Below are 14603 nucleotides of genomic sequence, written 5' to 3' on the forward strand. Positions count from 1 at the left end.
CTTTTGAAAAAAACAAAAAAAAAAAAAAAAAAAAACTAGTGAGATTTTGATACTCTGTTTTGCAAGTTGCATATGTAACTTAATTATTTTTGTGATAAAAAGGGCTACTTTTGTGGAAAAAAAAAGGTCACTTTTGTGAAAAAGGGGTCATTTTTGTAAAAAAATAAAAAAAAATAAAAAAAAAAGGGTCACTTTTAAATAAAAAGGGTCACTTTTGTAAGAAAAAAGGATTACTTTTCGCAAAATCTACGATGTACAATAAAATTTTTGTAAACCGGGGGCATGCAAAAGGTTTTGTTCTTATATACCTTGGCTCTTCCACATACAAAGTATTGCCCAAAAAAATCCTACAATATGAAGGTAAGAAAAGCTTGCGAAGCTTTGTAGTCCTTTAATTTCTAAATTTAAGTTGCTCAATTTGCCAATTTCTTTTACTTGCCTCAATACTTTTTTTGTTATTATTATTTTTGTTTGTGGTTTTAGAAATAAATAATTGAAAACAAGTAATAATTGAAGCAAATTAACTAAGACAAAGAGGATATCATGCTTATTGCTTTAGTATATTGCCATGTTTCTTTCCAGTTTTAATACGGAGTATTACAAGATTTACAATGTATATGGCAGGAGAGTAACAACGAAGAAAATCAAGATCAGGACTCTATCTTCAAAGGGGTAAGGACAACTTCTAAGTATGATAGCTTTACAGTTTTTTTTTTTTTTTTTCATTGCCTACCCTCAAATAGAAAATTAGGCAAAAGAAGTTTTGCAAAAGACAATAAGTATAGAGTATTGCAGATATAAGTGCTTTCCACTTGATTATAGACAATATTCTAGAGTTATGCTACTATAGTTTTGATGATAGTGCTTGATCTTTTGTTAAGCTACTATAGTTTTGATGATAGTGCTTGATCTTTTGTTAAGCATAGTGACTAGAAATTTCTATAGTGGCCGTTTGAAATATGAGTACCGTTTTTTTTTAGGGGGGGGGGGGGGATATGAGTACCGTAATGTTTTAAGGATTATGTAATTCATAATTGACGTATTTTTCTCCAAGTAATTAATTACTTTACTTTAATTTTGCTATAAAATAATATTATCAACATTTTTTTAATTATCAAAATTTTAATTTATGTAATTTTAATTCTTATTTTATAGTTTTTCGAAAAATATTTATTTTATGTTGGATTACAATTTTCAAAAATTATATTTGCATTGTAGATATTAGAATAATGATTGTGTCCAATTTATAGTGTAAAAAAAATAAAATTTGATTGCTCATATTGTTTATCATTAAAATAATATGGTAGTTATACTCCCTCCGTTTTTAAATACTTGCTCCATTTCTATTTTTTGCACTATTCATTTGTTCTACTTTGACTAATGTTTGTGATTTATACACAAGAAAAAATATAACCTTGTGGGTACTTGTTGGAATCATCTCAATGAATAGAGTATTAATTTTCAATTGTTAGAATTTATACTTACTAGTAATTAAAGATATTAGTGATCAAAGATTAACATCGGCATGCGTGTCCAAGAGAAATGAAGTAAGTATTTTAAAACGGAGGGAGTATTTTAAACGACTGTGGTAGAAAGACCAATATATCATCACTAATATACCACCATGAACACTAACTTCATCACCCAAAAATCAAGAACTAACAAGAATGGGAGACAAAAGAAAAAGAGAAGAGGATAGATGAGAGGGAAATAAAAAGAAGGTTAGAAAGAGGGGGAAAATGAGGATTTTGGTAATAGAAAATATTTACTAATGGTATTGCTTTCCTCCTCTTCACAAACCAAATTAAAATCATAAAATATTTTAAATCAGACCACACAAGGACAGAATCTAGTAATGCATTTATTGTAATATTGATACATATCTTTTTATACTTCCTCCGTCCCTAAAAAACAACCCTTTTGGAGAGTTTTTTACGGGTATTAAGAAACTTAAGTTGAAAGTGTAAGTGTATAGGAAAACTAATAAATGTAAATTGAAAAGATAAATTTATATTGGGTTTGCAAAAAAGTAGAGAGAGAAATTTGTAGAAGTTTATGGAAAAAGAAAAAGGAAATTTTGACAATTACCACCTTCTGTTATGTCCATTTTAGTAATTACCACCTTCTATTTTTTTTTTTTTGAAAATTACCACCTTCTATTTTCAAAAACATCAAAAGTTACCACCTTCTTGCCCCCCAACTAGCACGTGACGTCATTTTGGGCCATTTCTTTCCCTTCCCTCCCTATTTCCCTCACATTTCTCATTCCTATTTGGATTCTTATCTCCCCTTTCACTTTTTTTCCCCCAAACCACCAATAATTTTCCGTCAATTTTGATTTGGAGGAGTGAATTGAAGAGTTTCTGAATTTTTGGGGGAAAATAAGTTAATGAGAAGGTAAGAATCGAGTTATGGAAGAGAAATGGGAGAGAAATAGGGAGGAAAGGGAAAGAATGAGCCCAACATGATGTCACGTGGTAGTTGGGAGGCAAGAAGGTGGTAACTTTTGATTTTTTGAAAATAAAAGGTGGTAATTTTCAAAAAGAAAAATAGAAGGTGGTAATTGCTAAAATGGACATAACAGAAGGTGGTAATTGTCAAAATATCCTTAAGAAAAATTTACAAGGAAAAGCTAATTTTGCACAAATATTATGGCATATTGGAGAATATTTTTATGCAAATGGGATGAACATTTTGGGACTAAAATATAGCCATAAGAATCGTTCTTTTAGGGACGGAGGAAGTACTATTTTTGAAGAAAGTCGGACTTAATTAGGGTCTATTCTGATTAACTGAAATGAGCTAAACTGAATCGAACTTAACTTATTAGAGCTGAACTGAACTGAACTTATTAGAGCTGAACTGAACTGAACTGAATTGAATATTTTATAAGAGAAGGAAATTACGAGCTGAACTGAATTTATTAGAGCTGAACTAACCTGAAAATAATCGTATAATTATTAGGTTTCAGTCTTGAGGAACTCTTTCCTAACTTTGTTTCTTTCTTATTTTAAAAAAAAAAAAAAAAAATTAACAGTATTATCGCATCAAGGATTCCAAATGGGAAAAGTCCCCTCCATTATTAGTGAATGCATTGAAAGCAGCAGCAGAACAACAAAACGTAGCAACATTTCACTTTCCTGGACACAATAGAGGTCAAGCAGCACCATTGTCATTGATTCAACTAATTGGTGATAGACCTTTTCTTCATGACTTACCTGAGTTAGATAACCTTTCGACTCCAAAAGGGCCTATTTTGGAAGCACAAAACCAAGCAGCGGAGGTTTTTGGGGCGTCGAAAACATGGTTTCTTGTAGGAGGTACAACTTGTGGCATCCATGCTGCTATAATGGGTACTTGTAGTCCCGGAGATGCCCTGATTCTACCCCGCAATTCTCACATATCAGCAACATCAGCCATGGTTTTATCTGGATTGGTTCCGAAGTATATATTTCCTGAGTATGATTTTGATTGGGATATACCTACTACAGTCTCTCCATCTCAGGTAAGCTTATACTTTCCCTGTGTTTTTTTTTTTTTCTCTTTACTTGATTCACTTTGACTTTTATATTATTCACCAACCCACCTTTAACTTTTATAATTTTTATTTATAGAATTAAAGTTATTGATAATTAAAGTTATGTATTGACAAGCGTGATAAATGAAACAGATCAAATAAAAGAAAAAAGAGAAAGTAATATTTTCACACTTTTTTTTTTTTTAATATGTACATTGTTATTGAAAAATGTTTTTTTTTTTTTTTTGAATAGTACTGTAAATTGGTGTATGTTTCTAGAAAAGATAAGAACAAGTAATAAGAACTTAGATAAAGTTGAGTGAAAGAACAAAATAAAAAAATTAAAAAAAAAAAAGAAGAAAAAAGTGGACAAAATAAAAGATCAAGTGAGCAAATGTGTAAAAATCAATCTATACTTATATATATTAAAAAGCGTTTCTAAAAACGTTTATGTGTCACGTGGAACCCTCGCCATGTCATCTTTCATCTATAAGCATATTCTAATAAAAATGTCTATCATGAGATTCGAACTCATAACCACAAAAATATGCATTAAGTGTCATGTTTTTATACTCCACTCACAAGTAGGGATGGCAACGGGTCGGATTTGGACCGGGTCTGGATGGACCCGGATCCAGATCCGTTTTCCAACGTTGGATCCAGATCCGCCCCGGATCCGTCGGGTCTGGAAAATGAAGACCCAGATCCAGATCCGACGGATCCAACAGATCCGGGTTTGGATTCGGGTCCAAAACGGGTCCTGCACGTTTTGCCTAGCTACTTTTTTAAAACAAATGTAAAGAAATACGCATTTCAACCAAGTTCAATACGTAAATTAGAGTTATACAGCTAAAAATACCAAGTAAAACACATTTTGTCTTTGTAAAAATAAAATTCCAAACATTAGAAAAAAAAAAGTACGATGTTAACCCACAAAATCAACCCAAACAAAGATAAGAAAGAGAACATCACAAATTAACCCACAAAATAACTTGTACAGAAACATCAAAAACAAATGAACTACTACTATCTTACTTTAAAAACAAAAAAAAAAAAAAAAAAAAACAAAAGATGAAAACTAGACAAAGGACCATAAGACTTATTGATGATCTGAACGAAGTCATGAACTCACGAGCCTGCTTCTTTGCTTTCTACTCCGTATGTTTCGTAGATCTGCTTCAGGAGAACGTTTGCCGCCGCCATTGGAGGTCGCGCGCCGATTTGACAGGGAGTACGGGGTGAAGAGGTGGAGGATGGAAACTAGAGAGAGAAAGTTAGGGTTTGTAAAATTGTAAATTGTATGAATCTCTTTGGTTGGGCCAAAAGTTGTGAGTTTGTGAGTATTATGACCATTACTAATTTCAGTTTTTTTTTTTCCAATATATATATATATATATATATATAATTTATAAAACGGATCCACGGATTCGGGTCCGAGGGTTAGACCCAGACCCAGATCCGTTTTTTTCAGCAGGACCCGGATCCGTCGGGTCCAAAATTTGAGGACCCAGATCCGTAAAAAACGGATCTGGATCCACGGATCCGGGTCGGGTCCAGATCCACTGCCATCCCTACTCATAAGTATATAATTATATGGATTGGATGGAGATCTGAACATTTAATAACTGAAATTCTTTTGAAAAAATCGATCATATTATTTGCTAATTATATATGCTAACACTACTAGAAAACTGCTGAATACCGACGGAATCTTTGCGACGGACACGAAATTCTGTCGGAAATTGCAAAATTTTCGAGGGATTTTTTTTCCGTCGGAAATTTTCGACGGAAAAAAATTCCGTCGTAATATATGTGCTTTCCGACATATTTTTCCGTCGTAAATTATAATTTCCGACCGAATTTACATCCGTCGGAAATTTCCGTCGGAATACTATTTTAAAAATAAAAAATAAATAAAACTTTTTTACTTAAACCTAAAACGCGTTCCCTTGCCCTAAATTCACAGAAATGTTCCGCCTCTCTTTCTCCTTTTCTCCTCCTCCTCTTTCTCTCTCCTCTTCTCCTCTCCTTCGTTCTTAGCTCTCCTTTCTTACTGCTCCTCCTCTTTTCCTCTTCTCCTTCGGTCCTTCCCCTTCTCTTTCCTCTTCTCCTTCGGTCCTTCTCCTTCCTGTCTTCTCTTTCCTCGAGGTGAAAAATCGACCAACAACAGCAACAACAACAACCCACACATGAACATCAACGGCGCAATAACGAAGGTTTTTAGGCGAAATTCGACAATGAAAAGTCTAGATCTAGAGTTTTCATGGTCGAATTTCGCCTCATAAACCCAATATCGAGGTTTAGAAGGTGGAATAAGGTATGTATCTCTTTTTTAAAAAATTGTTGGATGTTTTTTTCGACTTTTTTTAATATTTACGGTGGTTGGGGCTATTTTGGTGCCGCGGTGGGTGGTTTAGGTGGGCGGTGGTGGGTTGTTTAGGTGGACTGTGGTGGGTGGGTCGGGTTTAGGTAGACCATGGTTGGTGGGTTTAGATCTAGGTTTAGGTGGAGCGTAGTTCGGGTTCAGATCTGGGTTTGGTGGGTTGGTGGTGTGTGGTGGGTGGCGCTGGCTGCTCTGGGTTAGGTCTGTGTTTGTGGGGGGGGTGGTTTGGGCTTAGGTGGGTTTAGCCGTTTAGGGTTAGGCCATGTAAGGATAGTTAAGATCTAGGCTTAGGTGGGTTTAGGGTTGGATAGGGTGGTGAAACGCGATTGGAGGTGGTGATACGCCGTGCCGGTGGTGGCGCGGCGTATTTTTTTTTAATTTCATAAATGAATTTTCCGACGGAATTTCCCTCGAAAATCTCCGACGGAATTGCGTCCGTCGAAGATTTTCGGCGGATTTGCCGGTGCCGGAAAATCCTTTCCGACGAAAGAATTTCGTCGGAAAAGTGTTTCCGACGGAATTTTCGTCGAAAAAGACCCTATTTACTACGAACCCTTTTCCGACAACCTTTTCCGACAGAATTCCGTCGGAAAGGTGTTTTTCGACGGATTTTGAGGTGTTTCCGACGGAATTTTTCCGTCGAAAATGAGGTGTTTTCTAGTAGTGTAATCGAGGTAATACATACAAGCAAGAAAAATTAACTATTGATATAAATTAATTTTAGTTATTTAATTATTTTGAAAATAATTATGTCTTTATTTTCATTATATTATAAATTATAAAGAAAGGGCATGTTTATATAATTTTTTTGACAAGAACACGTTTATATATTTAATCAATAGTTGTTCCATAAATAATTTATTCAAAGGTATAATAAAAACTATTATAAATTATAAACAATAACGAATAAATAAATAATAAAAAAAATGAACCTATTTATTCAATTACAAGTGTTCAAAAAAAAAAAACTTTTATATAATCATTTAACTACAACCATTCAAAAGCCTAATTCTCAAATCACATTCATTTTAGCTATTTTTTGTTTAATCTCTAATTAAATAACTTTGACTTCTCAAATTTTTTATTGAATTTTTTAAAAATATAATTTCCACCTCTTTTATTTATTTTTTCTTTCTAAATATACATGCTACATATAATATGGGAAAACACTAGTTGATCTTCATGATTAACATAATTTGTCAATCATAGGGGTGATAGTGTCTTTTCATTCATTAAGTTAGGATAGTAATGTCATTATACATGTAATGACATGTTCATATTGCCAGCTATGCAATATAATGGCGTTAACAACTAAGTTCAAAGCCCCAAATCCCCACCCTCCTTCTCTCTCCTCTCTCTCAAAGTCCCAACAATGGCGGGTGTGTAGTAGCTCCGGTGATGGAGGGTGTAGCGGTGACAACGAAACTGAAATTAGTGCTCGGCGACAACTAGCTATGACTCTGGCAACGGGTGGTGGTGTTCGTACTTAAATCAATCTCTCATCCGCCAACGTCGGCAAGAATTATGTCCTAGAGCTTCTTGAAAAAGCTCCCTAGGTTAGTCATTTCAAGGAAAAATGGTCACCTTTAACCTTTGGGGTAAACCAAGCCCTTAATTTCACCTTTTCTTCTTAGGGTTTTCGTTTAATTCGACGGCGAAGCCGCCGGAAATGGTGGTATTGATGGTGTCGGTGGTCGGTTTATTGGTTGCAGCTTGGAGATGATGAAGATTGTGGTATGGTAACTTCAATGGAGGAAGCAGCTTGAACACTACTATTGTTACCGCTAGTAAATGGAGTTAGGATCTAGGCTTGCGTTCTTGGTGATTAAGCGGCTGACGAAGCACAAGTATGAGCTGGCTAGTATGAATAAATACTAGATTAACAAAATATGTTAATCATGAAGATCAACTGCCCATATAATATATCGTGCGACAACAACATGGATACACTCTAATTAAGTAAATGGAGAACGGATACACGCACTCTAATTAAGTAAATGGAAGAAGTAGGATCATTAAAAATGATGGGCATATATAATTTTTTTTTAGCTGTAATAGAATGCAATATTTGTTGATAGGTAAAGAAAGCAATTGAAGAATTGGAAACAGAAGGCCTCAAACCAGGTGCAGTTTTTATCACATCCCCTACATATCATGGGATATGCAGCAACCTAAAGGAGATCTCTACACTATGTCACATCCATAGCATTCCACTTATCGTCGACGAGGCTCACGGCGCTCACTTTGGCTTTCACCCATCGCTGCCGTTACCGGCCCTCCAACAAGGTGCCGATGTAGTTGTACAATCAACACATAAAGTGCTACTCTCTCTAACTCAGTCATCTATGTTACATGTATCGAGAAATAGCATCATAGACCAAGATAAAATCAGCAAATGCCTTCAAACCCTTCAAACAACTAGTCCAAATTCTTTACTTTTAGCTTCACTAGATGCAACTACAGCTCAACTGAAAGAAAACCCATCAACTATTTTCGACAATGTTATTAATTTAGCAATTGAGGCTAAACACACAATCAAACAAATCCCAGGATTCGTCGTCCTTGATTATCCGTTCATTGACCCTTTAAGAGTTACTATTGGAGTCTTTAATCTCGGTTTTACTGGCTATGAAATTGACGACTTCTTATATAAGGAGCAAAGGGTGTTATCCGAGCTCCCTGGATCGCGCTTTATCACATTTCCATTCGCTCCAGGAACATGTAAAGAACATGTAGATAGGCTAATTTTGGGGTTTAAGAGCTTTATATTGTCACCAACGTTCATCCAGCGTCATCATCAAAGGTCTCATACTCTCTCACATTCAATTATTAATCGCGTAAACCTTGAACAATGGAGTGATGTTAAGATTAAACTCACTCCACGAGATGCTTTCTTTGCAAAGAAGAGATATGTGGGTATCAAAGACGTCGTTGGAAAGATATGCGGAGAATCGATATGTCCATTTCCACCTGGCATTCCGATAATTACACCGGGTGAAGTGATCTCTGAAAGGGTTGTACAAATTTTACAGCAATGTAAAGCTGATAGTATTACACTAGTTGGAGCTTCTGATCCTCTTTTGTCTTCAATGCTTATTTGTGATGTTTAACTGTATGATTTAGCTTACATAGTATCTAAATCATAGTATCATGTTTCAAAAAAAAAAAAAAAGAAGCTTACATAGTATCTTTTACATGATATTGATAGTGAGCTAGAGTTAAGAACAGGCATGTATTTTTAGATATCTTTAGTTATTTTATTGTAAGATTTTGTTCTTCAATGTTATTTTCATCACATTGCTCATCCAAAAAAAGGTGGTGGTAAACATGTTGCTCATACATATTCATTTCGATCAGGATAAAGCTGTATAGGTCGTATTTTGGTGGTGATATAATTTTTCTAGTTTGATTTGCGTGAGTGTGTTTTTTTGGTGAGGACAGTGCTCGGATTATGAGGGAGAATGTCGCCTGAGATAATTTTATTTACCAAATTGTCGCTTAGGGTTAACTTTTTTTACCAAATTGTGGCATGAGTTAATTTGTTTACCAAATTGTCACTAAAGGTTTTTTTTTATTATTTACCAATTTGGTCAATTGGCCGGGAGAATGTTATATAAATATGTCATTAAATGAGATTAGTGAAATTTAACTTTTACACTACAAGAAAAATGTCTTTTCGTAGCGATTGTACATTCGCTACAATATGCAAGTATGTTTGTGAAATAATTAAGGAAGTCGTATCATTTTACAATCGTCATGGTTTTCCCATATAAAATCGATACGGAAAACATAATAATACATATCCACACTATTTTTACACATTTATATAATTTTGGGAAATCGTATCATTTACAATCGCCACTAAATCCTAAAAATCGATACGAAAAGCCTTTTCAACACTAGATATATAAATATTGTTTGACAAAGAATACATAAAATACGTCATAGTTTATTGGTGAAACATTTAATATAAGAGTTTGAGGTTGCATGTTCGAATCTTGTAAAGATCATACGCATGTTTTTTTTTTTTGAAGAAACACTAGTGGAAAAATAGCTATCCGTAACGGGCAAAAACAGCCTATCCGTAACGGGCAGCGGGCGTTACGTATGCTGCCGTTACGGATAGGATATGTTATTCGTAACGGGCGCTGCCCGTTACAAATAACGGGTTATTCGTAACGGGCAGACAGACTGCCGTTACGAATAACGGGGTTATTCGTAACGGGTAGTCTGATTGCCCGTTACAAATAACCCGTTATTTGTAACGGGCAGTTTGATTGCCCTGATTTCCCGTTACAAATAACGGGTTGTTTGTAACGGGCAATCTTACTGCCCGTTACGAATACAATTGAGCCCAAATTAAAAAAAAAAATAAAAAATAAAAAATAAAATAAAATAAAAAACCAGCAGGTGATATTTGCTAGTCTGCTGCCAAATTTTAATTACTATTATAAATTATAAATTACAAAAAATAAATAATTTTAAATAATGATTTATACAAATATACAGTTCAAATTCAATTAGCAAAAGCTATACAACATTCAAATGATTTTATCAATTAAAGAAATTAAAAACAAGTCATGCACTTGCTAATTGCTATAACTAAGATTAGATTCAAATTCAATCCGTTGCTCTCTCGTTTGCTCATAATTCGAAACTGTTTCAGCAACACCAGCAGATTGTTGTTCTTTCTGGGGTTGTTCCTATTGTTGTTTAATTTTGGCGTGATTTCAGCAAAGGGGGGCAGCGTAGGAGGAACTGGAGGAAGCACTACCAAATGTGTTGAACTGCTGAAGCCCTTGGAGAAGATTTGAGTAGCATATCTTGTCGTACTCTCGGTTTACTTATCACCATACCCAAACTAGCAAAGAAAGATCCAAAATCAGAAAAAAAAAATAATAAAAAAAAATAAATAAAAAATCGATAGATCTGAAGCAAAAAAATGCAAACTACACTAGTGAAGAATCAAACACAACATACCTATATTATTTATCAAAGTTAAAAAAATAATATATACAATTTTAGCTTAAGATAGCAATGCAGTTACCAAGTAAGAACCACCTGAAATCCATGCGAGCTGTGCTGACACTGCCAATGAAATAACCACCTCGTAAGGGCATGAACTCGAATAGACAATCAGGAATTGACTCCGGGGATAAATTGAACTTGTTTAAAGCAGTGTGAGAGTATTCTTCTGTTTTATAGCGGTATATGTTATTTAACTAGGTATAATCAAACCAGTAATATGACCGAATATGGTACCTAAGTGCCTTGATCTTGGATTTGATCTTGTCCAGCAATTCTTTGTTGTCAGGCACTTCTTTCAACATGTTTTTGGCACATCTCAGTGCAAAAAAGAAAAGAGACTGAATCTCAATTGGGTACTCATATATTCCCTGCCCAATTGATGATTATGGATAAAGTTAGTAAGAAAATGGAAGCAGGCATGCATGTTACAAATAATTTTAACCACAGTAATATGTTCACTTATTGGCTTTAAGACATTATCATATGAGTTTCTATGTTTTAGGTAAAAGAAGTTATTTAATCCAAAATAGAAGAAGCATAGGATTTTGTAGTTTCAGTATGCTAGTTACATTTAAACTGGTTGAACATAAACCAAGTGAATCACTCTTCAATACCAGAAAAGGAAAGGGTAAACAAGAAACTAACCAAATAGTTTTTTCCAGCTAAAAGAGACGTCTACTGGACCAGGAACTGCTAGATCACGTAAACTAGCATATTTCCACACGCATTATGCTAATAGAGTATTGTAGAACCATTTGCAGGTCGTGGCAAGCATCACCAGAGACCTTCCATCTAGGTACTTGGCTATCTCAATCCATACATCATCCTCAAACCTTGGAGCACAAAATAAAAATTCAGTTACAAATTTCAATTTGTAACCATTATTCAAAACTACAGAAACTCCAAATCCTGGTCTATTCACACAAAATCATGCTAATCAAAAGTTAAAATCAATTGTTGAACCGTTCAATTCCACAAACATAATCAAGATTCAATAAAAGATAATTACGCACAAAATGATTCCAACCACTGCATTTTCTTAAAAACACAACATGCCTATATTATTTATCAAAGTTAAAATCAAATATCACAAGATCTGAGATCTTGAACCCTAGAAAAAACAATCCATTTCAAATCAAAAATTCTACAAATCAATCATTTACTCATTTCATTAAAATCATCACAACATGAATCAAACCCAACAAGATCCAATCCACAAAAACAATAAACCCCATTTAAGATCTGGAAATTTCTAAAATCAAGGGCAAATCACAGATAAGAAAAAGGGGATTAAATCGAAAAATGACGAGATAAATGAAATTATACCTGGGTAGAGAAGATGTAGCAAGAACACCAACGAACTTCAGCAACAAGAGCAGTATGAGTCTCAATAAGAACAGCAGTTTGAATAGTCATATGAAGAGATCCAGTCATCTTAGCACCTTTAAAAGGTTAAGAAGGACCAAATTCAGTACGGCAAGACATAAGTCTAGGCATTTCGACTTCAGCAAGCTCAATTTCGAGTCTACCAGTGGTGGTCTTCTCGACTGACAATGAAGTCGCCGCCATTGTTGTTGAGCTTGAAGAACAGGAAGAGAGAGAAGATGAATGAAGAAGAAGAGAAATGCGGGAAGAGAAATGAGCAGTGTTGACAGTGATTTGATGCGGCTGGGGAAGTATGTAGGAATCGATCTTTAACCCTAGAGAGTTTTTTAGTTGTAACGGGCTTTATATTTGTCCATTACAATTAATAACTATTCGTAACGGGCATTAATTTGCCCGTTACAACTATTAATTATTCGTAACGGACATTTTTTTGCCCGTTACAAATAAGTTTTTCCGTAACGATCAAATATTTTGCCCGTTACAATTACTCTTTTTGTAACGGATTTTATCATGTCCGTTACAAATAGGGTGTTACAAATGACAATTTTTCCACTAGTGAAAATAAGTTAAACATTTATAGCGATTGTAATTGCTACAATAATCACCACGATTGGATGTAGTTTTTCGTATCGATTATTGAGGCCAACCCCAGCGATATTGAAAACCGCTACTAAAGGCTAAGGCAACGGGGGATATTGTATCGAATGACCATTCGTTGGGAAAGCTTTTTGTTGCAATTACAATCGATACTAAAGGTTAAAATAATCGCTACAAAAAGGTTATTTTCTTGTAGTGTTAGCTATACGTTTGAAAGGACTAAAGCTAACATACTACTACCTCCGGTTCATTTTAGTTGCAACAAAGTACAACTTTACGCAAACCTATGCAAAACTTTTAACGGGCTTAATGCATGTGAGTATTAAGTAATTAAGGGAGTTAAAAAGGAGGGAAAGCATGTGGTCCCCTTTTTTTAATAAAGTAAAACAAGTGGGAAATTTTGGTGAGGTGGAGTTTTCCCACCCAAAAAAATCTGACTTTTCACATGGGTGGGAATTCCCTCCCAAATTTCCAGCCAATTTAAGAGGGATTTCCCTTTTTTTTGTTTCCCGCGAATTTCCCTCCCAAATTTTCAAGGGAAATTCAAAAGTTATGCCAAAATACCCCAAAACCTGTTTTCTTAACAATTCAAATCAATTCCCCTTATAAAAAGGGGAAGTTCCAAAGCACAAACAGTTTGTTTATCAACCAAAAGATAGATTAGGGAGGGGTTGGGGGGGTTTAGGGTGAATAATTCATTGTTTACAAAATACCAGCCTACAAATTACAAAAGTCTACAATTAGTTTATAATTAGCCTAAATTCACAGTGCTAAGTTAAACAAAAGCAGCATCCATGTTAAGTTCTTCTAGGCTCCGTTGAAGACCATCCAAAAAATTCCAGCCACCACTTCATCACCTTTAGACAGCCTGAAAAAAAAAAAGGATAGGGACTCATGGCAGAGTTCTTTGAAGAACTCTTTTTTAATGAAAATAACCTGTACAATAAGGAGCAGACAATGGCAGCATGGCATCATTTCACAGAAGAAGAAACTGAAGAAGACCACAGCAACTCAGAAGAAGAAGCTGGTTATGATGCAGATGATGATGGTGAACTACATGGCCCACTACATATGTATGGGAGACAAAGCAGAGAAATGACAGTAGAAGAAAAGCGTCAACTAGTTGATGAGATCATGCTCAATATGGAGGGGGACTCTTTGCCAAGAGGATTTTTATCCAGTTTGGCCAGAAAGCATCATGTGCATAGATCAACAACAACAAGATGGTTTAAGGTAATTAAGCAACACATGTTAGAAGGAAATGTTGTAGATGTTAGGACAAAAAAAATAGGTACTGTTGGCAGAAAACAAAAGGAGTACACTAATGAATTCTTAACATCAGTGCCTTTGTACAAAAGACAAACTGAAAGAGGATATGTTGCAGCACTTCATGTGTCTAAGTCTTCTATTCACAGGTTAAGGAAAAGGGGTAGATTGAGAACACACACAAGCACAAACAAACCAACACTCACTGGCCAGCATAAAATAACAAGACTGAAATGGGTTCTAAGTCACATAACCCCAATTCCAGCAAAAGGGGACCCTTCATTTGAAGACATGCAACAATGGATACACATTGATGAAAAGTGGTTTTTTATAAACCCAGAAACAAGGACATTCTATCTTCTTCCAACATAAGACAATCTATACATAGCACAACAGTCCACAAGGTTTAAGATAAAGGCTATGTTT

The 14603-nt window shown here is 34.9% G+C and overlaps 1 protein-coding gene across 1 annotated transcript; it reads left to right on the forward strand.

Annotated features, from left to right (window-relative positions):
* The first annotated feature begins 354 nt into the window (after nt 1-354).
* Nucleotides 355-9066, forward strand: LOC145643156 (uncharacterized). Its single transcript, XM_081694312.1, has 4 exons — nt 355-360; nt 625-672; nt 3038-3505; nt 7979-9066. Exons 1-4 carry the CDS (start codon nt 355-357, stop codon nt 9008-9010), a joined length of 1554 nt encoding a protein of 517 aa, XP_081550438.1. The 3' UTR covers nt 9011-9066.
* Nucleotides 9067-14603: the final 5537 nt, after the last annotated feature.

Source organism: Chenopodium album, chromosome 8, assembly GCF_948465745.1.
Source record: "Chenopodium album chromosome 8, dcCheAlbu1.1, whole genome shotgun sequence".
NCBI lineage: Eukaryota > Viridiplantae > Streptophyta > Magnoliopsida > Caryophyllales > Amaranthaceae > Chenopodium > Chenopodium album.